The following is a 26,535-nucleotide window of genomic DNA, read 5'->3' as shown; positions in this document are numbered from 1 at the left end:
ATCTTAGGATGTCGCGCCCAACGATGTGTGGTTGTGGAGGTTATCCAATAGGTTCAGTGGGAGGTGTATCCCCTCGCTATCATCATTTCTGGGCCTGTCCGGTGGCACAGGCAATAGCAGATCAACTTACTCTTTCAATAGGATTGCCAGTCTCAAGGGAGCAACTTTGGCTTATCCAAGCCCCACAATCAGTGCAACAATGTGTTTGGGATGTTGTGGCTCTTGCTGCGGTGTCAGCCATGGAGCATGGGAGACGTTATATGGCTGCAAACATGAAAACCAACCCGGCACTGTTACCTGGTCCTTCCCTTACGGAAGAAGCAATTTGTCGAGTTATTGTTGATTTTTGGGGCCGCATTCAGGGTTTCGCAGCTTTAGGAATTCCACGAAAAGGTTGGGAATCCGTTGGCGCACATCACCCCTTTTTGAGGATTATATCTGGCAAATTGATTTGTTCGCGAGAGCGGTTACCGATGAGAGGTTAATTATCTGAGATGATAATCTTTTGGTATATTAGTCTCTACTGCAGTGCACGGCCAGCTGGCCCGATGGCTCTACTCTTCGGGAGTCTGGAGCCCACTGTAACAACCACACACACACTAATCCACCGCTTTCAGCTAATAGACGCGCCTGGGCTTAAAGGCTGCTGAACTGCAAATCCCTGGCCATATTTCAAGGTGCCACGCACATGCTATAATTTCCTATCTCCCGCCTCACCATCCAAATTATTGGCCCTGTTTCAGAAGTAGGTTGCGCTGCACCCCGAGAACCAACTCGCAACGGCATCAGATCGCGCGCCAACGCCGACAACGCGTTCCGACCCAAATCAAATTCACAATCTTCGCCGATGCCACGACCCAGATCAGCAAGCGCTTAAAAAACATGTCAGTTTTCTGTCCAGCGCAGAAAACCGCTATTCCGCGGGCGAAGCGCGAGATGCATTAGAGCACATGGTCGCACATAAGCATACTGTACTTTGCCAGAAACCGCCTAACGGCCCCTTTGGCAAGGCCGAAACGCATCATAGTGACGCGCCTTCCCCTTTGCGCTAATACCCATGAATTACTTTGCACCTTTTGCACTTTACCTGCCCTTAGCCTGCGTTGCTCCTCTGTTATCTTACTCAGGTACTTACACAAGGTCGCTTATTGCTCAGTCCTGCCGTGTTGCGTTACAGTAGCTAGGCCGCCAACCGCATGCGCAACTCGGTGTGAAAGTTGCACTAGTGGCCGATAGTAATGGCAGTTACCTGTGTTGCACCGTTAATCCTACAACCTCAAGCGCCACGACAAGAGCCTCACGAGGCGACCCACCCGAGGCCAGCAGAGACAAAATCAGGGACCGCTGCATTGCGGCAACCCCCGGGATTGCCCGGGGTGGGTGGGGGTACGCCGAGGCACAGACAATTGACGAGAGAACGCACATATACGGGTACTCCAAGATTAGACCCATAATAAAGGACAATTCGTAAGATACCGACCCGTGGGGGGTGGTTGGGTGGGGGGGAAACTCGAGGACACTGTCCCAGCAGCGGGACACACCTCCTGGTAGTAATAGTCAAAACAACGGAAGTTTAAAAACCAATGCTCCTGTGCGATCCAAGTAGAAGCTTGGCGTCCCCTGCCGTACTGTGGTCCGGCACATGCATGCATGCGCCCTACTTCCACGCACCACGGCAGCTCCTTCAGAATGACTACTTGCCTATCTCTACACTCATACTTCGCTTCGAGAAGTCGAAGCTTATCTGCGATGCATCTGCATTAGAATAAGAAGGAGATGTTTTACCTGATAGCCGTGACTTAAGCGCACTTACACAACGCACTTCCGCACATTTGTTATCTCAAATGGTGACTTAAATGTATTCTTTTTTCCGTGCACTTCCCGCTCCACCCCGGCGCGGCTTCGGACTCACCAGCACCATTCCAACAGCAGCAGTAGCGCGTTCCACAAAATGGTGGTCGGATCGGGGGAGCTCGTTCCATCACTCCATCATCACGTGCCCAATGAGGGCAGATCCACTATAGCCACTTGACTCCCCCCACCAGCAAAACACGGATAGACATACGCACACAAATCCGCCTCTGGCCAAAATGTTCACGGCCCTCCTTTTCCCCCTCACTTTATAAATCCCTGATATCACGGATACGGCCCAGGGCCCGACTCACACATTTGCACACGAAAGGATGTACGGCACATCGACACCACGGGGGAAGTGAACGCCGTACGGGACAAAAAAAATAAAATGACGCTTTGAATTGAAGCCATGTACGGTCCCCCTTCTAACCCGCACCAAACCCACACGGCTTTCCTCACGGGAAGGTTTCTTCGTTCCTCCTACCAGCAACAGCAGTAGGAGCAGTAGCAGTTGCAGCTAACCCTTTCTTCCGAGACGGCTGGACGAAAAAAAGCAACGAAGGCAGCATCTATCCTGTGGCGCATATATACATACGTACAAACATGCATACATACATGCATATGTATGCGCAATTTGGAGGTAATGGTGGACACCCGGCATACATGCGGGCTACTGGGCGACACGCGGGAAACCTCCACACGCGGACTCGAAATCAATTACGCATTTTTGTGCGATTTTCGAGCAGGCAGCATCCAAATACTCATGCTTTTGCGAAAGAGGACTCAAACTACATCGCTTTTAAATGTGCGAGTGCGAGTGTGAGTGTGTGCGCACGTCGATGTATGAATGTATGTGAATATGTATGATATGCATGATATGTGGAACAGGGCGGTCATATCTTCACCCTTCGGCCGCTACCCGGCGAAACTCTGCCTTCCCCGGTATTTCGGGGCACCCCCATCCAGTCAACCTAGTCAACTTCTCAGTGGATCGCTCAGGTTCCGCACCCACCACCGGCATCCAACGGAATCTGCCGGGGCGACGGCGGCTCAACTCCATTCCCGGTAAGCTCGCAGGTCTACTTCATCCAAGGTCACCACCGTCCATCGACTATGGCACTTTTACCTTCCACCATCAAAAGGATTTTTCGACCCTGACAGGTCTCGATCCCGGAACCTCCGGTTGCATCAGCGTGTGCTTTACCAGTACCAATAGCGCCTGGCCTACGTATGCATGTGATTGCCATGTTGTCAAACCTAATCGCTGCAATGACCCTCCCCTACCAGGCATTTGCAGCAGGCGTCCCCTGCCCACATGACACCATCACCACCACCGCCACCACCATCACCACCACCACTGGAACCTCTCTTCTCCCCCACTAATCCCAAACCACATCCCCACGGATGGGCCCCATTCCTGCCAACCGCCCACCTGGCACCGTTCCACCTCCTCCTACTACTACTCCTCTTGCTCCTACTCCTACTCCCCTGCAACATCAACACCACGGCCAAAGACAACCACAAACCAAACAACAACAAAGATAACACAAACCAAAGCACCACCAACAGCAAGAGAATACTGCGACTTGGAATAAACATGGCCTTCCGTTAACTAACCTGTGGCTCTCATGAGGCTCTTGGGCCTTGCGTTACACCTCTCCGGGTAACGCAGCCGAGGTACATATACCGCACACATAACTACCAGTCACCAAAATCACAACCAACAAAACGATGTCGTCGTCTTGGCCGCTGCCGCCGCTCCGGGCATGTCGTCGTGCCGTGACGCGCCAAAGGGAGGATAAGATGAAAGCCCATTACTTCCTATTTTCCTACCTGCCCACCTACCCACCTACTTATTTGCCTAACCTAGCTAGCTAAGCTTCCTGGGCGAGGGCAGCGGCGAGGGGGCAGCAGCCGGGCACCGCCGCCGCCGCCACCGCCGCCGCCGCCGCCGCTACTGCCAGCCCCGCCGCAGCAATCGTCCGCGGTAACTGCTGCTGCTACAGCTGGTAGTCCTGATGATTACGATTCGGATGGCGGCGATGTGGTTGCCGGCGTTGATAACTATTTTGACTCCAGTCAAGGCTGCGGCGCTGCTGGTGTTGCTGGTCATCATCACAATCACTGTCGTGTTGGTGGTTGTGGTGGTTGCAGCAATTGCAACCCGGTTGGTGACTCACTGGCTGGGCTGCTCAACCCCCTTAACCCCATGACGATTCCCCCCAAAACCCCCGCCTTCTCCTCCTCCTCCTCCTCCTCCTCCTCCACCTCCAACCCCCACTTCCCGGTGGTTGGTCCGGAGCTGGTCGGCTTCCTCAGTCGCGCTCGAGTGCAGCTGCGCGCCGCCGCGGCCGCGGTCCTGGCCACCGTTATCCCGGTTACAGAGGACCTGGTGGTGGTGGTGGTGGTGTCGGAGGTGGTGGTGGTGACCTTGGTGACGGCCCAGCGCCCTCCACAATCCCGCATGCAGCACAGCATTGGCCGCGGCTGTGAGTACGGCAAGCGTCCCCGCTCTGATCGCCAGGCGGGGGGTGCTCCAGGGGAGGCCCAGCGCCCGCCACAGCGCCACGTGGGTTGGGATGCGCAACAGGGACAGCAAGGCGGCGGTGCGGGGCATCACCTACATCACACGTGTCGTGTACGACACACGGCAGGAGTACGGATACATGGGGTTGAGAGTGGAGAGTTGGGGGATTGGGCGGGGTGGGTGGGTGGGTGGGAGGAAGAGAGCAGGGAGAAACACCCTAACTCACCAAAACGGACGAACCCAACAGCAGAGCATCGCCAATCCAGACCGCCTTCGAGGCATGGTACGACCGCATATCCGCAGGTACGGCGAACCCGCAGAAGCCCACCAGCACGTTAGCCAAGATATAGCCTGATTAGGACGCGGTGGAGGTGGAGCAGGGGGATGCGGGGGATGCGGGGTATGTGTGTGCCAAGTCAAGAGGGCGGAAAACGGCCCTCCAGTGCTCACTCACTCAACCACCCACTCGCTGTGTTAAAGAAAAAAGCTACGGCCAATATGTAAAATGAATATGAAGCATTGGCCGAAAAACACCTACCCCTCCCTTCCCAGCCCCTTTCCTCCCTCCCTCCCGCACCCACCCACTCACTCACTCATGCACTCACCCGCCACCTTCGGCAGCTGCAGCGCCTGGCCCACACGCCCCCGCAGGGGTCCGGATACCAGCCAGTACGCGGCCAGGTGCGCTATGTGGGCGGCCACCATCACCAGCGAGGCCATGTGATGGACCAGGAAGGCAACGGCAGGGACCCGGTGGTGGCGCCTGTGGTCCGGGTTGAGCCACGGGTGCGGCTCCCGCTGCCAGGACCGCAGCAAGAGGCCCGCCACACACGCCAGGACGAGCAGATCGCTACGGAGCGGGGGGAGGGGACGAGGGGTGCCGTGGTGGGTGCAGGGGGTGCAGGGGGTGCAGGGCGATGTGAGTGGGGTCGTATTTCGATAAAACTGATTAAAAGGACTCTTAACTGCCGACACGTTCACCACCGCCACTTGACTGGGGGGGAAAGGAGGGGAAATGCCGCAACAGCAGCCACTTGCGGCGAAAGAAGGTACTGGAAACAGCATGAAAAACCTCACCTACATACATGCATACATACATACATACATATACATCTCAGAATCTACATGTTAAACGCGCAGCCAATGCTAATTTGGATTTGGACAGCTCACGTGAATTGCATCTGGGAGTGGATACACTCCCGCAGGTACGACTGGTACAGCGGCTCGTCCAGCTCCTTGAAGAGGCTGCGGACCGCGGTCACCCAAGCATGAAATTGATTAACGCGCGACCCTCTAGACATCCCACGGATCCCACGCCGCCCAGCGCTGCCGCCGCCACCGCCGCCGTCACCATCATCGCGTCCACGGCTGCCGCTGCAGTAGCTGCGGGCCTCGCCGCCGCCGCCGCTGCCGCTGCCGCCGCTGCCGCTGCCGCCGTCGTCGTCGCCGGCAGCGGAGGCATCATCACCCGTGTCCGTACTGAGTCCATCCGCCTTGTAATTGCCGGTCTGAGGGCTATTGCCAGCCTCCCTGCTGCAGTACAGACATCCAGATGTGCCGTCAGGGCCGCCGCCGCAGGACGGGCGCCAGACGCGATCCCCTGTTGCTGCTGCTGCTGCTGCTACGGCCGATGCGCTGGCGGTGGGAGCGGTGGCCGCCGCCGCCGCCGCCGCCGCCGCCGTCGACGTCGTAAGCATCCCCGCCGCTGGTGCCGCACAACTCAGCGCTGCCAGCTCCCTGTGCAACCTGGCGATCATACAGGGCCAACGTTGACAACCACCCGACGATACAAACCACTGCACCAGGTGGGCGCCAAGGTCCAGAAGCACGAGTGGGCTGCTGCGGGTCAGCGAGGGGAACCCAGGGGCGGATCCGTCGTCGCCGCCACCGCCACTGGCCGCCACCACGTCAGCAGCGGCGGCGGCGGTGGCGGCGGCGTTTTGCAAAAAGTAGCCCAGATCCGAAAGGAGCTCCCACACCATCAGCGCGTCGGGGTCGGCGCTGCCGCCACCGCTGCCTCCTAGCTCTGTCGCACCAAACCATTCTAGCAAGCCGCGCTCTAACTCCCCGCACAGGTCCTCGTCGTCCAGCAATAGCAGGGGCGCAAGGCCCTGCACCGGACTCCCGCCGCCGCCACCGTCGTCGCCGCCGCCGTCAAAGCCACCATCCCGCGCCCCGACCAACAGCAGCGCCGGCGCCGGCGGGAGCTCTGATACACGTATGCGGACTGCCGCCAGCCAACCGGCGGCGGCGACGCCCGGGTTGGCATAGGCAGCGGCGTCGCCGCCATCGGCTGCCGCCGCCGCCGCCACCACCGGTCGTTGGCAGATCCAACTAACAGACCCATGGGTCACAGGAAGGTAACGGTCCATACCCCGGACGGAAAGCTCCAGAGGTTGCTTAGCAGGCGACCAGACGAGCGCCGAAAGCTCAAGACCCGCATGCGCCGTGCCTGTCGCAGCGGCGACGGCTGCGGCAACGCTGTACGGCAGCACGTCTGCTGGTCCCCTGGGAACGGATGGGGATGGCGATGAGGGCATGTACCCGGCTGATGGCGAGATTGAAGACTCGCGGAAGCTGGAGGAGCTACGCGGGGGACCGGCCATGGCGGGGACGACAGCGGCCGTGGTTGTGGCGGCGGCGCCAGAGGCGGATGCCAGCGACGTGAACGCCAAGACCTGTACGGAGAGGACGCATGGGGCCGCCGTCGCATCCGCCCCCGCTACCTCCGGCGGCGGCCCGTGAACAGCCCTCCAAGTGCGACTATCGGCGTCGACGTGGACATCTGCGCCGACGACGCCGCTATACAGGTGATGGACGCCGGCAGTCGCTCCGTCGTCTATGGCCTCGCGCCGCCGCCAGCCTGCCGCAGCTGTTGGTCTGACACCGCCGCCGCCTCCGACAGCATTACTAGCGTCATCGCCGAGTTCAAGTCCTCCTAGGCGGCTGAGGCCACCACCACTACAGGCCCCTGTATTATGCAAGAGTTCACCGGTGTGCTTGCCGTACAGCAGTACATCCTCGTTATGTAGTTCGAGCGCCCGAACTAGCTCCATGACGTCAACGCACTGTACCACAATAGGGCCGCCACCGCCGCCGCCGCAGCCACCGCCGCCGCTGCTGCTGCCGCCGCCGTAAAAGTGCTCCTCAGAAACTGCATCGTCAGCTAACAGATCCAAAGAGCCGCCGCTGCCGCCGCCACCTGGTCTTAAATCCTGGCCCTCCGCGTCAACAGCGGTTGGCGGTTGGCGGTTGGCGGCAGCCCAAGGATCCTCAACTCCCGTCGCCGCCGTCGCCGCCGTCGCCGCCGTAGCAGCAGCAAAGGACGCCGCTACTCGCCCCGACCCATTTCGGTTCCTCAGCCGCCGTACATCGATGACGAGCTGTGATGAGGAGACGTTGGGTGTAATACGGCAAATACGGCAGTACAATTTTAAGCGCAAATCAGAGTTACGGCATTCCAATGAAGCACTCCTGCGGTCCCCTTTGGTGAACGAACCCTACGACCCCAGCCCCGAGTCCCGGGCCTGAGCCCTCACCTCGACGCAACCCCGTCGTACATACACGCCCTCCAGCTGCTGCCCCGCCGCCGTCACCACCGCCGCAATGCGCTCCTGGTAGCCGGCAGCTATCAACTCAGGCTGGACGCCGTGAATCTTGACTCGCGTGGAAGACAACCGCGTTCGGGCAACGTAACGCGGCGGCTGGGATGCCGCGGCCAGCGGCGCTGACGCCGCCGCGCTTTCTGCCGTCGCCGTCGCCGCCGGGGCCGTCGCCGGCAGGGTAGTGGGTAACAATACTCTGCGAAGGAGCTGCTCGACATTACGTGGACCAACCGAAACGCCAGATCCCAATGACCCATCCCCAGCGGCTGCGGCGGCGGCGGCGACAGAGACGGGTACGGTCACGAAGGGCCCACGGGTACGGAGCTGTACTGCACCTCGCACGGGTACCAGCGGCAACACAATGGGGACGCCGCTGTTCCCGTCGCCGTCGCCCCAGGGGCTCGCCGCGCCGCCGGAGGGGGCCTTAGAGGAAGACCTCGGGGGGGGTATGGGCACAGACGTGGACATGCCACCGCCGCCGCCGCCGCCGCCGCCGCCGCCGAAGATCCCCACGATACTCCTGGCGACCTGCAGTACTGTTCTCGGCACGCCAAACCGGATGCCAAAACGACTGCCATACCTGCCGACGGCAGCCGCCGCACTCCGCGTAGCTGTGGCGGCGGCTTTAGTCGACGACGCTATCAGATCGGCGTCATTGACTGCAGCAGCCATAGACGCAATAGCGCCGCCATCAGGTGCTGCTCGCTGCTTCTCCCACCCCTGACGATGATCCTGGTTGTCACGTAGATGCTTTTCCTGGTCGTGCGTTTTCCGCTGCAGCGGCGGCGACGGCCGCCCTGGTGACGGAGCTCGTTCTTGCTGCCGTTTCTCCGTATCCATCGTCGCGTACGTCAGTGCCAGCGGCGGCGGCGGCGGTGGCGACGACGAAAGGCGTCTGCTGTGGATGTTGACGCCAAGCTCCTCTCTTGACACCGCCGCCGCCGCCGCCAACTCTTCGCACGATTCCGAGCACCCCTTCCGCCCGCCGCCCCGCGCACCCGCCGCAGCTGCCACCGCTGCGTCGCGGCAGCCGCGGTCACCGCTGAGGGCGATTGAAGCCAAAACCTCGCGGCGACGGCAGCGCCAACGCCACACCTCCAATGCCAATAGTACGGCATTGCTGGCGGCCTCCCGGATCAAGATCCAAGGCAACCTACCCGCCAGGGACGGGTCCGAGCATGTGGAGCACAGGACTAGAAGACACAGCAGTGAAGCCACCGCGTAGATAACCTCCATGGGCCCGGGCTGGGTGAGGGGATGGGGCGGGTGGGGGGGGAGAGGGTAATTATTTGCATTACCAAGAAAAACAACTGCCGACGTCTAAAGTCGCGAACTGCTGCTGTGGTGAGGGGTGCGGGGAGCGAACCTGAGATTGAAGTGCCACGAGGGGCAGGGTTAGAGGCAGGGATGGGGAAGGAAGGGCATGAAAGGGAGGCAGCCAGCAGGACACATCAAGGGCGGTGTGGAGGATGTGCAAAAGGAGGAGGGGACGGGGGGGGGAAGAGGGGGAGGAGGTAGGTAGGTTAGATAGCAGGCCGGGGGGAAGAGGTGATGGAGCGTGGAACGCTAGGAGGACAGCAACAACAAGCCACATGTGGCATATCACGTTCCTTACCGGAAACACCAAGTTGCTGATGAGGTTCCATGCGAACAAGCGCTCCAAATACCAGACAGCAGAGGGGGAGGCCTCACGATGGGGGCTCAGGAGGGATTGCCGGGTCAAATAAAGCACACCCACCATGCGCTGAGATATGCATAACAGGGTGTAGAGCTGCGTGTCGCGAAACTTGAACAGAAACGACAGGCAGGCCCAAGCCAGCCGGATGTTGAGGAAAGTGAACCCCCACGTAATCCATACTGCGCTTCCTTTGAGGTTATACATGGCTGTATAGGATAGGTGCGGCCGCGACATGATAAACGCGGCGCGCTGGAAGATAGAGCCGTCGACAGGGAAAGCTTCTCGGAAGTCATGAGGCACAGCATCGTTATCTAAACGGATAATTATGTTCAGCACCAGGGTGCACAGGTGAACTGTCGCTACGTGGCTTAGAAGGGAAGCCCACCGTGAGGACACCGCAGAGGACAGCGCAGACATCCCCAAAACTACCTTCCGATGAATCAACCGAGCCACGTAGGGCTCAATCAGGACTGAACCAGATGCACCAAATCGGTTCCTCTTACATGTGGATTAGAATGCAACTAAGTGGCAGTAAGCTCTCCTGTGTCGATATGCAAAGCCATTCGTTCGGTTCCTCGCGGGTGGTTTGCCTCAAGCTATCATCCCCCGAGCTGAAACATGTACTTACAAAATGCATGCATTCATGTGCGAAGTGTACACGATGCACTATGGACCCTTGCCAAGTCTGCGAGCGCTTATAAGGCCCTCGCAAATCAGCAGGCAGATTGGTCTTCACCGTGTTCAACTTTCTCTCCCCTGCCCTGAACGGCTGTATGTGTTGCGCCTGGTGCCTGATGCCACGCTTGAACATGCGGCTCCAATGTCTTACCCCTCCTCGCCCCTGTCCCTCCTGGATAAAGTAATTAAATCGGCTTGTGCTTTCCCGATTGTTCCACTCAGCCTATCAGTAATAGGCCCGTGCAAACTGATTTTAGCTTCATGAGACAGGATTTATTGAGTAGCTGGTTGCTTGCGCTGCCGGGTGGCCAGGAGCTGTGGTGGCTCAAGACAAGGGCATACAGAACAGGGGGCAGAGGCAGAACCAGAACCACCCAGCAGCCCTGCTACAGAAATGGATAGCGGAGGCCCTAAAATGGGCGCAGCGATGGGAATCTGCTTGAACGCGGAACGGTATGGCATTGCACGGAAGCGCTTGGCACACACCGCACGACAGACAGCTGTACTTGGGGGACAAATCTCTTACGCAATTGCAGTGTAGCTGCTACTACCTGTATACCTACCTGTCTTGCCTACCTGCCTGCCTACGCATCCATCGCATTGAGACTCGGGAGCATGAGAGCAATGTGGTTAGAACTGGAGACGGAAACCCAACACACCTTTTACGACTTGAGTACGATGACCGGACATCAGGGTCACGCCGGCCGGATGCCGGATAAATAATTATACCCGGAAACTTGCTCACACTGCTCGAGCTGGTGTATCTCTAAATCAAAATTCTGATTTGTAGCCCACTGGGCCTGCTCCCTGCGAGATCCGGCTCCGAAACCAAGCGAAATGTCTGGCCCCGAACATTTAAGGCGAGCGGTTGTGCACCAGGGTCCGGGGCCCACCTTAAACAGACATAACCCCTCAGCTATGGCATGGCGAGAAAGTTTACGATTGGTCTCATACCCGCTTTCACGCACGACAACCGCGTCGACGTGGGCAACATGCCACATGCGGAGGGACCACGGCCAGGGCAGGGTAGGCACAGCCCGGCACAGCGCAGACACAGCCCACTGCCATCTCACTCAGCCAGAGCGCCAAGACTTCTATAGAGACGCCCGAAGCACTGCAGCTGCCACACCCTCCCCCAAGCCAGCAAAGCTGCTGTCAATGTCCTCCGGGGAAAAGGCACCGGGGGTGCGCTTCTGACGGCACCCTCTCAACGGGTCCCCGCCGACCGAAACTACTCTCTAGGTGCAAAACAAGCCCTGAGGTACAAGACGAATGTAAGAACCTCTGCAGGAAGATGATGCCGCACAGCGGTCTATACGCCTGCCTTAACGAACCCGGACAGATTTCCATGCCTATTCCTGTACCTGAGAATCCGCTCCCATGACGAGGAGAGATGTACCACCATCGCAAGCCTGATCGGTCCGGACGTGCATGCAACAGCCCAGGCCTATTCCCGGCAAGAGAAGTGCCCCCGCCTCCCTCATTTATCAAAATCTTCGGAGCCAGAGAAGAACCTATAGCACTACCAGAAGATGTGTGTATGTGCGTGTGTGCGCATACATGCACACAAACACCCGTCTGGCGGTGCATGTGTGTATATGTATATGTATATGTGTATATGTGTAAGGACTGGGCCGCGAGTAGTCACGTGTATAAGCACGTGTCTGTGTGTTTGTGTTTGTGTATGGATCACGGATAAGGGTCTAAGGGACAACAGTTCTTTCTCAAGTCAACAGCTCAAGCAGTACACGTTACCTGCATCACCCCGTGGCGCGAGGACAAGTAGAATGCGGGGAGCACGAGAACATGCAAATGCAAATTGCAAGTATAACTATACGTCCATACCTATTCACCTTTTCCCCTGCTACTCCCCGGCGCCCAGCCCCATGTTCGCCATGACATGCCTTGTTGGCACCTGTTACTACCCACCACAGCTGCTAATACTACTGCCCCACGAGTATCCAGCTCATGCGTGTCTGTTTATCAGTTTCCTGAATCCCACCCGACACGAAGCCAGCCGCCCTTTCGGCCTCTTACCTTTCACACCCACGCCCGCTCCTCAGCAAGATGATGCACACCCCAAGCAACAAGAGCACGTCACGCTTTCTTCCACCCTCCCCTTTTCTCCCGCTGCGTTCAGTTCGCGCTCGGGCAACTTCATGGCAAGCCATCGTGTCTGTCTGTCTGTCTATCCATCTGTTTGTGCACCCTAAAAAAGGCTACTCGGTCAGCCGGGGCATTCAGCTCAGGCCGGGGGCCCTTCCCGGGGACATCTACCGCCATCCAGACAAGTCAGATGGCCCATCGTAATGCGCTGCAATGCCAGCCGCAGGGCACGCAGCATGCGGAGGCTCTCCACGTTGCGAGCGTAGGCCGCCAATTGGTGATACAGATTGGCAAGCATGGGCGGCAGGCCGGCGCAGCGCGCCGCCAAGGCGGCGGCGGCGGCGGCGGCTGTCGCCGCGGCCGCTGGGCAAGAGGTGGAGCTGGAGGATGCGGAGGCGGTTGTGGCGGAGATGCACTCTGAAGCGGATGGGCCAGATCCGGAACCCAATTCGGATTCGCTTGGCGGCGGCGCGGCGTCCTCCGATTCGGAGTCTTGTTCGTATTCTTCCAGCGGCACCGCCGGCAGCGGCTGCCACACCACGTCGGTCCAGTTGCGAGAGTCGTCGGCGTTGCGCTGTACGATACCCAGTGAGACCTCCGCGAGAAGGGCAAGGATGGAGGCGCCGCTGTCGAGCTCTGCCGTGACCGTCATCGCAGCGGCGGCGGCAGCGCCGGCGGTGATGTGCTGTGGCGGCGGCGGCGGCAACTGCTGTGACACCGCTGTTGGCGGCCTGGCAACCCAAGACGGTGCGGTGGAGCCGCAAGCGGTCATCGTAGCGCAAGCAGCACGAAGGCAACGGACAAGCAGCCGCTCCAAGCTGGGTGCGCTCAGCTCCCCGCCGCGGACTGCGCTGTACAAATGCTGTGCAGCAGCTGCTGCAGTGGCCGCCGCGGAGCCGTTCAACCAGTCAGAATCAGCTGTACCGCTGCCGCTGGTGTCGCCGCCGGCCGGCGACGACGACGACGACGACGGCAGCTGCGTCGGCAGCGACTGCAGCCGCAATGCCACCGCCCGGCCAACGCACTGCGCCGTCAGGTGTACGACTTCTTCCAACGGCGGGTCGGTGGGACGACGAGCCAGCTCTATGATTACATCACTCAGCCGGCGACCAGCCTCAGCGGCCGCCTTATCCACGTCCTCACAAGTCCCATGGCATTCCTCGGAACCGAGATCCGTACTACGGCCACTGTGGGGGAGAGTTGCGGCCACCACCACCGCCGCCGCCGGCCCCGTCGAAAGACACAGCTGCGGCGCGCCCGAGGAGCCGATGGCTGCAGCCCTGGCGGCGCTGCCAGGCGACGGCGCCGCCGCCGTCGCCGTAGTACCGATACCTACAGAAGCGTCATCCCGCGCCGTCGTCAACCTGGCCATCGGGACGGCCTGTAGTATCGGGGTAGCTACAGTCGCCCGTGCTGCGCAACACCCCGTCCTGCCATCAAGCACATCCAGCGCTTCCTTGACCGGGGCCGTACACTGTGCACCGGAACCCAACGCGCCGTCCGTCGTGTCACCGGCGGCGGCGGCGCCCCTTTTTCCGCCTCCGCCAGCAACTTCTTCGTCTTTTTCACCAACATTCAATCCCGCTGAGACCGTCGGTGCTGTTGGCAGCATCGGCGGCGTCGGCAGTACTCTCGCCTCCATCGCCTGGCGCTCCAGATCTCGCACTATCTCCCGTACCATGTGCCTCACCTGCTCGTCCATGTGGCTACGTACGGCAGTCGGCACGTGTGCGACGAGGCGCTGCAGGCAGGCCACCTCCGCTGACTGGGCTGCCAGCACCGCGGCTGCGGCAACGGCCTCCCCTGGTACGGTACCCGGCAGCAACGCCTAGCAAACAAACATTAATAATGCGATGATGATCAGGGGCGCGGGCGCGAGAGGGCCGCGAGGGCGGGGAGCCAGGTTGGGGTATACGGCAAAGAGTCAAGCGTTGCAAACCCAAAACACACGACAACAAAGCACGAGGGTGTGGGCAATAAGTTCAAAGAAGGGAATGCGGGCAGGCGACGGAGATGCACGTTGAAGGTGGGGTGCAGCAGACGGGACGAGGGGCATATTCCTCCAGTCTTTAGCGGCCATGCACGCAACCATACAATGCTTTACGACCCCCTGCGCCATTGCCGTGCCGCCCAAGGCGACCGTACCGCCCATGCGCTTATACCGCATACCATACCTGCAGCGACCGCAACGCATTTTCCCGAAGCTGGCGCCGTACAGCTGGCAGCGCGGCTTCCAAGCTGCCAGCGATGGCGGCAGAGGTGGCCGCGTCTGCCAGTTTCGCCGCCGCTGCCACGGCCTCATGAATCGGCAGTAGCAGCGGCAGCGCCGCCGCCGCCGCCGCTGCTACTGCCGTCAACCCTTCGTCCGCCGCTTCAACGCTGCTCGCTGCGTCCTTGGACCGCTGCGGGGTCACCACGACAAGACCAAGATTTATGACAGGAACGGCAATTCATGGCAGACAAGCAGGGGACTGGGGGAGCTACCTCCACCGAAGGTTGTCGTTCGGGCACCTCATCATGAAAGCACCCTCTCCTCCCGTACCTTTTGGTCGTCAGCTGCCGTGGCCCTAGCCGACGCTGCTGCTGCAGCCGCGTCCTCCTGCGGCACATTACCGCATGCGGCATGAGGTGCAGCAGGATAAGTGCGGGATGGCATGTGCCGTCTTGCCGGCTGAGACAGGGGCATGAATGGACGGATACGCGTGGAAGGGGCCATACACAGCCATACACGTACATGCACACATGCATTCATGGCCGCACCTGCCACCGTCGTACTCGTTCCTGCAGTACCGGCCGTACCGCATCCGCCAGTCGTGTCAGATGCTCTGAAGCCACTTGCGGAACGATCAACTCCAGCGCCGCTGCCGCGCCGTTGACTGCCAGGACCCCTGTCACGTACGATACCACGTCACGCATGGGTACGGCATGTTCTCCCGTACTGTACTGCCCCAGCAGCGCCTGGGCCAGGGCTTGCTGCAGCGGGCTGGGCCCTGGAGCGCTCAGCACCTGCACATGCAGGGTTACGGTGTGGGTCACAAGTGACAAGAAGCAAAGTTCCATCACCTGCCGACCCCCACCACACCACCTCCTCCTACCACCGGGGCCCCTGGGTGCGCATTCCTCCCTGACCCTCCCTCCATGCAAGACGTACGCTATTGGCAAGGTAAGAAGCACAGGGGCACAGGGCATCTGGGAGGCGGCGGCGTTCCCCGGGGTGAAAGAGGAGGTGAAAAGAATGGCTCACTCACCGCTCCGTTGACCCAATAGATAGTGGATTGGAGCCGCAGTGAGGACGTTTAAAAAAAACGAATGTGTAATTCATAGGATAGAAATGGTCCCTGATCTGCTGATGGATGGCAAGGTACAGGAAAGGAGGTGTAGGAGGTTTTGGGGGGGGCCCCCGGTGTGAAGCGCGTTCGGGGGCGTTCAGGGACATGTCCCCACCCGCCCACCGCCCTCCCAGATCCAGTCCTTCGGAGGTCAGAAGTTGTAAACAGAACAGCATCCAACCCAACACAACCCTAACAGGCCACGGAAATGATCCGAGATCCCAACCTCACCGCCGCGACACTCTCTGGGATGGCTACCGCCGCCGCTGCGGCAGCGGCGCCGCCGCCGCCACCGCCCGCCGCCGCCCCAAGCCTCACAAGCGCGGCGGGCGGTACCCGCCTCGGCATTAATGGCCGAGACTCTGCACCGGCGGCGCTGGGAGAACCTGCCGCCGCTGCCGCCGCCGCCGCGGCCGCCGCTCCGCCGTCGCCACCAGCGGACGGGTGGTGCTGTAGCAGCTTTGCGGCAGCTGCAGCAGCCCGCTGCAAAACCCTTGATGCCGCCTCAATGGCTGCGCCGGTGACGTGATGGTGGGCTCAGGAAAGTGAATGAGGCCTGGCTTCATCACACAGACATTGGAACCCCCCTAGTGGCGAGCAGCTCCTGGGCAGCAGAGCAGCGCCAAGTGCCCTCCTCAGCCAAGGCCCCCGCACAAGGGCTCCCAAGGAATCGCGCTGCTTATCCCTTTCTTGCAGTGCCTCGAATACGACCACCCAACATCCAGCCCTTATAATACTCAAGCCCCCTTTAAAGCATTAAATCCCTAAGCACACACGCTCCCGTCCCGGCCCCCAGTACCGCCCTTCTCCACATGCGGCGCCAGCGATCACCCGGGCCCCTCCCGCCCGCCCGCCTCTCCACCCCGCACTTGAAGCCTAACCGCCGACCCACCTGGACAACACAGCTCCAGTAACCGGGAGTCCACCAGACCGTCATTCTCCTGCGGCAGGTGCGGAGGAAAGGAGGGTAGGAGAGGAGCAGTATTAACGAAACTGTTAGCAGCTATTTGCATAGAAAACCAAGATTTTTCCGTGGGTTGATCACACCCAGGCGTGGTCGTTCATCTTTCTCTCCCGATTTAGGGATTCCAACCAGCGGTATTCCAACCGATAGCGCGACATCATTCAGGAATAAAACAAGCCACCGCCAAATGTAATAAAAAGTGTTTTGTGTGAACGTTTTTTGTTATTGGAGCCCAGGAGCGCGGTGCCCCGGGAACGGACTAGGTAATGAGACAGGGCCCGTATCAAGGAGGTCGTAATGGTTCGTGATTCCCATTAGCGGCAGGGCTAGCGGCCGGGGCGAGAGAGCGGGCACCGGTGCAGGGTAGAATCCTTGAGCAGCAGGAGAGAAACAAGCGAAAAGCGAGGCCAATACCAAAGGCGTTCACGAAGCTGTGAGGATAAGAAAAATAGCGGTCAGCAGCGTAGTAGAAAAGCATACAGCAGACCCGAATATGTGCATGCGAGCACCTGTGTGATGGTGTGGGGCTGGAGAATGATGAAAAGCGGTACCCCCCCATCACCTCCAACCCAACGGAGGTACCTCGCGGTGCTTACCTGGAGGCTGCGCGCCAGCCGTGCGTCCCACTCAGCTCCGTCCTTGTCGTTTCGACTCCCAGTGCCGGTTTCGGAGCCCCTAGGCGACCGCTGCGACGAGCAACAGACTTCGTCGTCGTAGGGTAGGGCTGCAGAGGCCCTGCCGTCGGCCGCCGCTGCTTCCGCCGCCGCCGCCACGGCCGCGGCCACATGAGACAAGGCCTCCTCAGCAGCGCTGCGGAGGCAGAGCGCCGCCGCGCAGAAGCCAGGCTGCTGGGGCTGCAAGGCCCGACACGCAATCAACCGCCGCAGCCGCGCTGAAATGGCGTGTAAATAAGGCAGCTGTAAGGCAGCGGCGTCTGCCACGCCAGTGCCGGCGGCGTCGCCACCGTCAGCCGCCGTCGCCTGCTGCGGTGGCTGGCCGCCGTCGAGAGCAGTCCCCGCAGCAATGCGTGCGCCATTCGTGATGATGTACAGGTACTGCGCAACGCACGGTACAACATGTACGAGCACCCCGCGCTCCTCAGCGACTTGCAGCAGTTGTAGCACATCCAGCGGTGGATGACGTGGTGTCTGCAGCGACGGCGGCGAGAACGAGTGCAGCATCTGGCCGCAACCTGCCATGTCCCCGCCGCTGCCACCGCCGCTGTTCCCTCTTCGCGCTGCGACCAGCGCAGGCCGCGGCAACGCGACGCCGTACCGTACGGCACCGTGTACAACGCTGAGGTAGGCTAGGTATGATGCCAAGGTTCCCGAAGCGACTACGTGATCGCCGAGGGGCCCAACCGTCGCGGCTGATGAGGGCTCTATGGCGCCGCAGCCGCCGCCACCGTTCACCTGGGCCTGCATTGCGGCCGCTGCTGTCGAGACGCCAAGCGCCTTCAGCAGCATGGCCTGCGTGTGCATGAAAGGAAGGCGCCAGAAGGCGTGGCATCACGAACATCTGACCCATGGGTCACATGGTTTTGTCACATTGTCGCTTTGTGGAGGGTATCTAAGCAGGAAGCAAATAATGAGCTGCCCACGTCCAAAGCCTGCAGGGGCCTGCGGTGAGATCTCTCACACGATACGGACAGCAGCCGCAGGAACCCCACCCCTGCGCCTTTGCACCCGCATTTACTGAGCCATACGGAGCTCACACTCTCTCATATCCCCAAACCCTAACATAGCTAGCATACTTTCCACCGTCAGCAACACCAGCAAGTCCCGGATCCGATTGGCCGCTCACTGGTTGAATTTGTTTTGCTCAGTTTTTTGCGCCACGGGGAAAAACGGACTGAAAGGAGTTGCATGAGCATTAAGGCGAGCGTACAAAATTTGAGTGTTTGACTCGGATGTCGCTCGGCAGCCTGAACTTTGAATCGGTCCTTCAACGCGCACAAAAGCACCTGTAGGACTCCTGCCATGTGACGCGATACTGCTGATATCAGCGACTGGTTATCCGCAGCCTCAAGGAAAAAGATGTACGGCCGCTGCGGCGGCGGGAAGTACGACAGCCGTTGCAACATCGCTGCACAGCGTGCCATTACGGCGAAAGCGTCGCGCGGTTGCGATTGCGGCTGCGGCCCGCCGCCACCACCGCCGCCGCCCTCAGGTCCGCCATACGCGCCCCCGCTGAGCCCAGCGGCGCCGACGCTTCCCGCCGTTAATGCGCCGTAGCCCCCTGACCCGCTGCCGTACGCGCTTGCGCCTGCAGGAAGGCCGCTACCTCCGGCTGCACCGCTGCCGCCGCCGCGATGGCTGAACCCTCCGCCGCCGCCGCCATAGCTGCTGGTGCTGCTGTGCGGCCCTGGAGTACCGCCACCACCACCACCATGCACGCGGCCACCGCCGCCGCCCGCCCCGAAACCACTACTGTCGGTGTAACCGTTTGGCGTCCGCGCCCCACGAGCCCCCGAGTGGTAGGGTGTTGACTGCTGCGGCAGGACTTGTCCCGGCGCCTAAAGCCAGCAGTCCAGAAGCCGTGGTGAGGTGAATGCGAACATTGAGAAAGCACATGCAGGGATGCAAAAACGCAGAGGTGAGACAGCGTAAGGTCATGTAAAGGCCAAAAGAGCTTGCTGAGAAACACCGTACCCAGAATATGACCGGCCTCAGAGCGCCACAATGGAGAAGCGAGAAGCAACAGTATATATATGCACACACAGACAAAATATCAATGCAACGCATGCACACAAAGACACCAGCCATTACCCAGGACATCATTCTACACCTGCTGCATCCTCTGATTCAGGCGCTGGAACTTGGATGGGTTGCGGGAAGCCAAGTTAGCCAGGTCGCCCTCCACCAAGCTCTCACCAGTTGCAACCGCCTGCGAGGATGTAACAGTTGTCGGTTGGTTGTTTTCATCAGTTTGGTCCACGCCCAACGGTATGTACAACCAACATCAACTGCTGCAGCGCGCAGCCTGGGGGGCTGGCTCCGTGAGCTTCAGCAATCCAGAAGCTTTACTTGAAGTCTTCCTTCGTCCTTCCGTACACAGTCCGTTGTACGACGTACGGATTTTTCGTCATGGTCTCTTACCTCGCCACCCTCGTGCGCCAGCACACACCCGCGCGACACATTGCAGCACGTGCTTCTCGCGGCTGTGTGCCGTTAGAAAAAGACTCACTGCAGTGGCGAGAGGGAAAGATGTTCGGTGTGTCCCACAGTCAACACATTACTCACTTGCAACACACACCCCGTGAACAACTCCGCGAAGAAAGGCAGGTTGTCCGGGTGCAGCGACTGCAATACATCCAGACACTGCGACCGCAGCGGCACCAACCACTCAGCTGCAGAGCCAGCAACAGCGGCGGCGGCGGCTGCCCCCAAGGCTGTCGCCGCCAGCGGCGTCGCTGGGCCCGGCGGCGGCGTCGCCTGTCGGTGGTGCTCACCCAAGGAGCCCCGACCTCCGCCTCCTCCGGCAGCTGCCGCCGTTGGTGTACCGGGTGCATGCGCGTAGGGTTGCTCCGGTAGGCCGCCGGTGTCGCCTCCGCGGCTGATGAGAGCCGCGGCCTGGCCGGAGTGCGAAGCGATGAAAGCAAAGGAGGAATCACGGAGGGGAGGATTCATGAGAGCAAAGCAAAGATGAATCTCTTTGCTAATTTGCTTAAAAAAAACAAAGATAGGCAATTGCTGCGGGGACGGAGGAAACAGATTCAAAAGTCAACGGCGGGGCCCGGTGCCAAGGCGGCCCCCGCTAGGGAGCGGAGGGATTTAGGCCACATGTCAAGGAAGGAATGATGCACCCACACCATGGGGTTAGGAGAGAGGGGATTGCTCTGGATCGTAGGAGTGGGAGGATACCAATGAGCGAGTGGAGGATGGGAACAAAGAAGGTAAAGGTGAAGGCTGCCATCGCCACAACGCGCGCCCATCGGGGAGCTCCTACTCCAAACAATTGATAAGCGACGCGCTTCGCGCCACTCCGCCCTCCCCTTCCCTCTCGAGCCCACCTGCCGTACCACCGCAAAGAACATGTCCCTGCAGCGCTCCCTGTTGCTGACTCGGCGCTGCTGCTCCTGGCTCCGCGACTTCCCAGAGGCCATGTCATTACCCGACTGCAACATAGGGCCCACCAGCAGAAGCCGCTGTCCTGCAAACCAAACGAACCAAACCAGGCCAACGGAAAGGACAGGGTCGCGGCCAGGACCGGGACCAGGACCAAGCGCGGGGTGTTGATTAGCACAACGGTGTCATGGTGAAGTGAGTGGGCTCCTCGCTTCCCTGCGCTTCTCCCTGTGCTTCTCCCGCAGGCAGAGCGAAAGCACAACCACCCTCGCCACCGCCCAAACGTCGCATGCAGCACCTTACCTCCCAGCGCATCCACTGCTCGACTACGCGCGAAGCTGCGCTCCCGGCGCTGCGCCGCCGCATCGGCTGCCGCTGCCAGCGCCGGCGCCGCCAGCCTGGCGGCCGCGCAATTCGCAACCGCCGCCAGCAGCCTGTGACCCAGCCCGGATAGCAGGCCGCCGCAGCGGGACAGCACTGCGCAGCTGTACTGCAAGGCGACATGTAACGGCCAGTTGAGCTCCGTGCGGCCGTCAGCGGACCGTGCACCTGCCGCGGATGTACCCACCGCCGCGGCGGTGGCAGCGGAAGCCTTGGCGGCGGCTCCACCGTCGGTATCCGCAGCCAAGAGAACCTCAGGCGGACAGGCGAGCAAGTACAGCAGCTCCGAAACCTCATCCTGTACACAGACCAGGGCATCCAAATCCGTTCCAAGGCCCAATATTTACTGTAATGAGAAACGCCTGTTGCACACGCTTCAAGATGTGCCCTGATCTCGCGCATGCCTTGCCTGTCTGTTTGTATGTTTGCCGGCAAATCTGTTCGCTTGTCTCCTATAATACCTGCCTGACTAGTGCCAGCATGGATATCTTCTGTATGGCTTGGTTTTCGAGTGAAAACTGACTTTCATTTTGGTTCGGAACTGAGAGCAGCACATTTCAGCGCCGCACTCATACACGCTATGTCCGAGCCACCGGCCGGTATTCCGCACCATTCTAGCTTATATTCTCGTTCCTTTCCTTTCCTTCCCTCTAGCGACCTGCTTCCTGCCATTGCTGTCGCAGCCGTCGCACCTTTGCTCGCTTTTCCTGTCACACGCCCACCCTTCCCTCCTGGACCTCGACAATTGTTTCTTTTGCCGATGCCCCCCCTCCTGCTAAGCCCACCCATAAGCCATACGTCCCTTCCTTACTTGCAAACAGGCAACCGAACCAGAGCACAGCACCCAGGCATGCAGCCGGGCCAGGCGTTCGTGCGCGGGTCCCCACACGGGCCCCAGACCAGCAGGTGGCCCAGGCGCCGCCGTTACCAAACCAGAACCGGCTTGCGGCTCCGTTTTACCACCAGCATGCCCGCCCACGCGATTAGCAGCAGCCGTCGTGGTTTCGGAGCCACCAGCCGGGCTCTGCTCCACGTAGGTTAAGGCAACCGGGGCACCGGGGGCCGGACGGGCCGGCCCCGTCGGCGGCCGGCCCTCCGGGTACGACGTGACCGACGGAGGACTGCAGTACCGAGCACGATAGAAGTCCACGGCCGCGCTGCCGTGCTGGCTCAGCGAGCCGTCGCTCACCGCAGGTACAATTTGCGCGGCAGGGGTGATGGGGTCGTGGTGGTGCCGCTGCTGCTGATGGTTGGCAGTTGGTTGAAGAGAGGAGCAGGGCGGCGGCGTCACCGCGGCGTCGGACATGGGTGCGAGGCTGGAGCAAGATACAATGGCGCTGCAAGGCGTAACGGGATCTGGGTCAACTGACGCTTCCACCAGTGGGCCGCCGGCTGCGGCGGCAGACCCTCCCTTGGCAGTAGCAGCTGCTGGTGCTGTGGCAGCGGCCCCCACCAGCTGCTGCTGCTTATGGCGTTGTTGGCTGGTATGGCGTTGCTGCTGTTGCTGCTGCTGCTTCGACGTGTGGACCGGTGGCACACCCCATGGGTTCGCTGCGGCGGCGGCAGCACCAGCGCTGACCTGGGGGCTAACGCCCTCAGTGGCTACCGGCGGACCCAGGGTCAGGCCATTGCCTGGGGACTGCCAGGCGACCGGCCCGGATGCCGCCTGCTGCTGGATTGGCATTGGAACAATACGTTTGACGCAGCTCTGCGCCTGTCCGTGTGCGTGCGCATGGGGCTGCTGGGCGGCCGGTGATGCCTGGTGCGTTGGAGGGCCACTGGTTGGCCTGGGCGGCTGGTGATGGTGCCCATTGGGCATTGCGTTGGGTGGATGTCCGGTGACACCAGAAGAAGGACCACTCCGGCCACTCGCAGCGACGGAACCCATGTTTCCCCCACCGCCGCCGCTCAATGAGACCGTTCCGTTTTGGGCTGCCCCCTGCTGTCCTACACGTCCATGGCCTGACTCAGCGGGCGTGTTGTGGTGCCGAGGGCCGCCGTTGCGGCCGCCTCGCCCACCGCCGCCTGCATGCGCGCTGCCAGTGCTACCCACGGATGCTGACGGACTGCCCGCCGCCCAAGAGCCGCCGGCAGGCGACGGCACGGGCGGCGTACGGCCCCGCATCCGCTCATCAAGCGCGGCTTGCTTTTTATGACTCATGGCGGCTAAGGGACCCTGTGCCCATGCTCCCTGAAGTCTCCCAGCCCCGCCGCCGCTGGGTGTCGGCGCCGCGGTTGAGGGCCCGGAGAGGGTTCCAGGGGATGGTGCTGCCATGGCGGCGGCACCTGAGGACGCGGGGGCTGCGGCTGCAGATGCCGTGACAGAGGTAGCCCAAGATGTGGTCGGGGTGGCAGCGGTGGGTGTGGAGACCGGCGGACGAGATGCGGCAGGCAGGGCGGGGAAGGCTGAGGGGCTTGGTGGGGCTCCGACAGTGGACCCAGGTGCCGGTTGTGTGGACTGTGGATCAAGGAATAAAGCAGAGAGCGGTGAGGTAAAGCCAAAGGGCATGTGAATGGCTGGATTAAAGGCAGGTGCTGGATAATGCGGTGCTGGATGAGGCCGAGGAAAGGCAGACCGTACAGGTTTCAGGCAGGGAGGTCCTGGAGGTCAGGAGCACTGTAGAGGTGGTACATGTTGACAAGGTCTACAAGCAAATTGTTATGCGTGGGGATCGCTGAGTAGCATCAAATCCCAGGTATGCAGGTTTTAACCGTAGAGATGCCAGTCAGAATGTGTGCGGGAGATGTAGTGATGGGCGCGGTGTACGATGGGCGTGCTGGGTAAACGATGGCAGAGGTGTGGGTGCCGGAGGATACCCTAAGTGTGAGCCGGGGCGAGCGATTGAACCTCCCTCCCACCAACACACACATATGCCTCAGGCAGGAGTCCAAAGCCTTCGAAAGGACGCTTCGAGTAGACGAGAAAATTGGAAAACTAAGCCCAAACTTATTAACAGGGACCAAGCCTAACCGCAATTCACCTGCTTGGCGGTCTGCGCAGCGGGTGGGCGTGTCCAACCATCGTGCTTGCTAAGCCTGATACTCCGGCTGTGGTCTAGGTAACCCTGTTTCGCAAGCTGAAGCACTGCAGCCCTCAGCTCCGTAACCGTCGGCGCCAACCAGCGATCCTCTGCTTGCAGCGACCGGCTATGCAGGTAGGCCTCCAAACGAGATCCTGTATCGTCAGCAACTATCTCCTGAAGATCATCGTTGGCAAGTCGCTGGTCAAGTAAGAGCAACTGTAACACCTGCGTTGCCGCCATTTTGAATTTGCCCACCGCTCTACAAAGCGGGGGTTAATAATTTTGTCAGCGAGACGAGTTTACCATCTTTTAAGTTAAATATTTAAGTAGTCCACGATCAATCACAAAGCGCCTATGGAGAACCGTTCAACATAACGGATGCCGTACAATGCTGTGATACCCGTAACTATTTGCTGTAACAAAACTCGCTTAGTGCACATGTTGCTCTCCATAATTAAATAAAGAGGGAGTCTGAATACTAGCAATTTTGGGCCGGCTTTGTGGAAGCAAATAAGAGCTTTCCTTTCCAACGATTAAGGTTTACTTGCGGCAAGAAGGGACGGAAAGAGATGTAACTCAGACACCGGTCATCTATCTGCGGTGGAAAAGGGTTATTCTTCGTAATTGCGGCCATGCTCATCCCCAGCCAAACGCAAGCTAGAGCGAGGACAGGGCCTCGAAGAGAGGAGGGCATCCCACCTCTTCCCTTGTTTTATCCCCAAGCAGCTCCATCATTTCTGCATGCACGTGGCCGTCGGGCCCTGTTAACGAGCGTCGCGGCGCAGCGGCGTCCAATTAACCGCAATCTCCTCGACAACGTGGATAACACCGTGCCGGACGGTTACCCTAGTTATGTATCCCCTATGTACATGCCGAGCGGGGACGAGCAGCAAAGCTCCTCATCAGGCGGTTGGTCAACCTCCGCACAGCAACCTCGAGAGCCGGCCCCGCCCTTTATGTCCGATGCCGGCAGCACGCCGAATGACTGGCCCCATGATCAACAAAATCTGCGGACCTCTCCATCCCCACGGCAGCAGCCGGCGGACACGTCCCATTCCCGTGCCATGGATCCCCCCACATACGACCCCAACGAGTACGCATACGGCGCAGCTCCCCTGCCAGCGGACCGGAGCCTCACAGAACTGCCCAATTGGCCTACCTCCTCCTCTAATCCTCCATCTTCTCCTGTTGCGACCGCCACCACAGCTTCACAACCAGCTGCAGCTGAGGAACCCCCCCCAGCGCTGCACACAGCACAAGGCACACAGCCAAGCCAGCAAGCCGCACAACAGCCGTCGCCGTCGCCGCCGCCGCCGCCACTTCGGCAGCCTTCCCCCCGCACCACCATCGGTGCTGCTGACTGGGGCGAAGTGGACCCTCTGACCGACTGGGGTGGCGTCGCGTACGGCGAGGTTAGCGGGTGGGACGAACCATACGGCGTGAACGGCTACGGGCCGTCACAGTTTCCGTCTTCTCACACGCGTACGAGTGGCCTCAGCGGCGGCGGCGTAGCAGCAGCAGCAGCAGCAGCCGGGCCAAGCAGCAGCGGCGAAGGCACAACGTACGGGGCCTGGGACAGCGGCGGCGGCGGCGCCGCGGCCAGATTTGGCGAGACCTCCAGGGCCTGGTCGCGTGAGGAGTCGGGCTGGCCGGAAGGGGGAGCCCCCACTTGGGCTCCCCCAAGGGAGGGCTGGGCAGCGGGGCAGCGGTTTACGCCGGACAGCCGGTACAACTCCGGACCTGGGCCGGCGAGGGGCAGTGGTGGCGCGGCCAACGCAGCCGGAAGCAGCGCCGGAACACAACCATCATCATCGTCGTCGTCGTCGCAGGCGCCGCCGGCAGATGCGCTCCGACCTTCGGACATCATTTTGTTGCCTGGCAGGGATGCGGTGAGTGATGGAGGTGGGGAGGGGAGGTGGAGGTGGGAGGTGGAGGTGGGAGGTAGAGGTGGGAGGTGGGGAGGGGAGGTGGGAGATGGGGAGGGAAGGTGGGGGTGGGAGGTGGAGGTGGGAGGTGGAGGTGGGAGATGGATATGGGAGATGGATATGGGAGATGGATATGGGAGGTGGGAGATGGAGGTGGGAGATGGAGGTGGGAGGTGGTGGTGGTGATGGGAGGTGGAGGTGGGAGGTGGTGGTATACATATACCGGCATGAGGCCCTCTGGGTTGCGGGGTGGAATGGGTGGAAGTCAATGTGCAGTGGATGTCAATAGGGGACGACTGCCGACGAGGGGAGGGGGCACCCGGAGGAGGGTTTCAGGCTCCCGGCGGCGGCGCGATACAGAGGGGTTCTCTGAGGGTGTGGAATTAGAGGAAACAGCA

At 60.5% G+C, this 26,535-nt stretch overlaps 2 protein-coding genes across 2 annotated transcripts in view; both read right to left on the bottom strand.

The window, feature by feature from the left end:
* Positions 1-9,898, bottom strand: part of VOLCADRAFT_99587 (uncharacterized protein) — a gene marked incomplete at both ends in the record, with an annotated part of 33,685 nt that extends 23,787 nt beyond the window's left edge. Inside the window, 10 exons of the mRNA XM_002958271.1 lie at positions 1,314-1,344; positions 1,542-1,589; positions 4,136-4,243; positions 4,608-4,732; positions 4,987-5,231; positions 5,552-5,626; positions 6,176-7,764; positions 7,921-9,231; positions 9,602-9,643; positions 9,725-9,898. Of these exons, the coding sequence (XP_002958317.1) occupies positions 1,314-1,344; positions 1,542-1,589; positions 4,136-4,243; positions 4,608-4,732; positions 4,987-5,231; positions 5,552-5,626; positions 6,176-7,764; positions 7,921-9,231; positions 9,602-9,643; positions 9,725-9,898 (3,748 nt within the window). The remainder of the gene's footprint in view (positions 1-1,313; positions 1,345-1,541; positions 1,590-4,135; positions 4,244-4,607; positions 4,733-4,986; positions 5,232-5,551; positions 5,627-6,175; positions 7,765-7,920; positions 9,232-9,601; positions 9,644-9,724) is intronic.
* Positions 9,899-12,587: 2,689 nt separating this feature from the next.
* Positions 12,588-24,452, bottom strand: VOLCADRAFT_99586 (uncharacterized protein; the record flags this gene model as incomplete). The annotated part of the gene is made up of 16 exons (XM_002958270.1): positions 12,588-13,922; positions 14,139-14,276; positions 14,623-14,850; positions 14,991-15,047; positions 15,209-15,454; positions 16,009-16,289; positions 16,670-16,718; positions 17,338-18,210; positions 18,705-19,256; positions 19,529-19,627; positions 19,984-20,090; positions 20,193-20,313; positions 20,754-20,893; positions 21,112-21,487; positions 22,001-23,647; positions 24,171-24,452. 16 exons carry the CDS (start codon positions 24,450-24,452, stop codon positions 12,588-12,590), a joined length of 6,531 nt encoding a protein of 2,176 aa, XP_002958316.1.
* Between the last annotated feature and the right edge of the window lie 2,083 nt (positions 24,453-26,535).

The sequence above is a fragment of the Volvox carteri genome (genome assembly GCF_000143455.1).
Source record: "Volvox carteri f. nagariensis unplaced genomic scaffold VOLCAscaffold_90, whole genome shotgun sequence".
Classification (NCBI taxonomy): domain Eukaryota; kingdom Viridiplantae; phylum Chlorophyta; class Chlorophyceae; order Chlamydomonadales; family Volvocaceae; genus Volvox; species Volvox carteri.
This window is presented reverse-complemented; position numbering and strand designations above follow the sequence as displayed.